Genomic DNA, 2,088 nt, shown 5'->3' with positions numbered 1-2,088 from the left:
AAGCTCCATATTTGATCAGTTTTCCATTTATATCAAGTGGACCTACTGATAAGCTGTACATGTTTAGAAAACACTATTTGATGGAGTCTAGCATGGACTGGGAGGGGACGGGAAATGGGAAGTGGAAGTTGTCAGTAACACTTTCCAGAGGTTTGCAGTCCAGGAGAGCAGAAAAAAATAGACAGCAGCTGTCTGAAGTGCTGACATATGGCACATTTGTGAGCAGACACCTTTCCTTGGACTGGGGAGTTCTTACTATCATACTCTTTTAACTAAGAAAAATTTGTCCTGTCTCCGTGCAGGACTTGTTTGTTTTCCCCATTTCCCAATCTGCAAACAGATAGGCTTAGTGGAGTGCTTGGGAGTGTCTTCATCTTCAGTCACAAAAAAATGGGTGACTTGGTAATAAATAACCCACATTGATTTCTCTGTTCTGAATGGTTTTGCTGCCCATCCTTCCCTGGACACAGTTGCAGGAGGTGGGGTTGGAACCTCATTTGCTGGGTAACACTGACTCCCTACTGCCCACTGCTGGGGGTATAAATACATGTGGGATCGGACAGGTCTTGAGCAAGGCATCCAGGACTTCTGTGTCTGAGTACGCAGGCACCAGCAGGTGAATCCCGACCCAGGAGTGACTATGGAGAAGCTGGTGTGCTGGTTCCTGGTCTTGATTGGATTTTCCTGTGCCTTTGGCCAGACAGGTGGGAGCATCTGGATAGATATGTGTGTGTGAGTGTGTGTGTTTAGTGGAGGAGAGTCAATTTATTTTCAATTCCAACTCTAGCTGTGTGTGAAAGCTCTTTGGGATCTGAACCACCTCTCATGTCTGTTATGTTTTCTGTGTTACAGACATGTACAAAAAAGCTTTTGTGTTGCCCAGAGAGTCAGATAATTCCTTTGTGATCCTGATGGCAGAGCTAAAGAAGCCACTCACCGCCTTCACCGTGTGCCTGTACACTTACACCGATGTGGCCCGTGACTACAGCATCTTTTCCTACGCCACCAAGAAGCAACCCAACGAAATCCTTGTGTACTGGTCTAAGACGAGAGGCTATGTATTTGCAGTGGGTGGGGATGAAGTCTTATTCCCGAGTCTTCAAGTCCCTACAGACCCGGTGCATATCTGTGCCACCTGGGAGTCGGCCTCTGGGATTGCAGAGCTCTGGGTGGACGGGAAGCCCAGGGTGAGGAGGAGTCTGAATAAAGGGTTCTCTGTGGGGACAGATGCCAGCATCGTCCTAGGGCAGGAACAGGATTCTTTCGGTGGGAGCTTTGATAAAGGCCAGTCTTTGGTGGGAGACATTGGAGATGTGAACATGTGGGACTCTGTGCTGTCACCAGAAGAGATTAGCACCATATACGCTGGTGGAAACTTCAGTCCTAATGTCCTGAACTGGCGGGCCCTGAAGTATAAAGCACACGGGGAGGTGTTCACCAGGTCTCAGCTGTGGCCTGCGGCCCTGTTTTGAACCCTGCAGTGCTTCGTGCCAGTGAGAACTTGTGGTTTTTGACCCCCTACTCAGACATGCTGAGGGGTCCACATGTGGACACTGCCCTTGGCTTCTTGGCTCTACTCTCCTCTCTACAAGGGACAGACTTTAAATGTCTGCCTTGGGAGGTTGTGAGCGACAGTGGGAAAACTTGTCTCAAAGATTCAGATTTGCAGCTGTTTTTGCTTTCATTTTAATTTTTTTTAAGTTGAAACGAGTTTAGACATAAACCCTTACCTTCATCTTGATGAGAAAAATCAGGACCAGAAAGGAGAAATGATTTATTTAAAAGATAAGATAAGTCTATCCCTAAGCTAAAGGGAATGTGCTCTGGCTAATTCCTTATACCTTCCTAGAAAGTAGGGTAGGGGCCCTCCCGGGGCCACAGCAGGTAAAGTGTTGGCTGCAAGCTGGCCACAGCCTCTTCAGTGTGAGTTCGATCTCCAGCCCCGGAGGTGACTCACATGGAACAGCAGACCTCCCCTGTCTCACCTGCTGCTCCCCTCAGCAGTGTACTTCATTGATCTGCCTGTTTTGCTCCCCACTTTTTCTCTGGTGAATCCTCTCACAGCCCCTGCACCTCTGGCCTGTACCT

The 2,088-nt window shown here is 48.3% G+C and overlaps 1 protein-coding gene across 1 annotated transcript; it reads left to right on the top strand.

Moving 5' to 3' along the window:
* Positions 1-640: 640 nt before the first annotated feature.
* On the top strand, positions 641-1,498 carry CRP (C-reactive protein, pentraxin-related). The gene is made up of 2 exons (XM_004688079.2): positions 641-704; positions 853-1,498. The coding sequence occupies exons 1-2, from the start codon at positions 641-643 to the stop codon at positions 1,470-1,472; spliced, it is 684 nt and encodes a 227-aa protein (XP_004688136.1). The 3' UTR covers positions 1,473-1,498.
* Positions 1,499-2,088: the final 590 nt, after the last annotated feature.

This window comes from Condylura cristata, unplaced genomic scaffold, assembly GCF_000260355.1.
Source record: "Condylura cristata isolate star-nosed mole 26May11 unplaced genomic scaffold, ConCri1.0 scaffold00024, whole genome shotgun sequence".
NCBI classification, from domain to species: Eukaryota; Metazoa; Chordata; class Mammalia; order Eulipotyphla; family Talpidae; genus Condylura; species Condylura cristata.
This window is presented reverse-complemented; position numbering and strand designations above follow the sequence as displayed.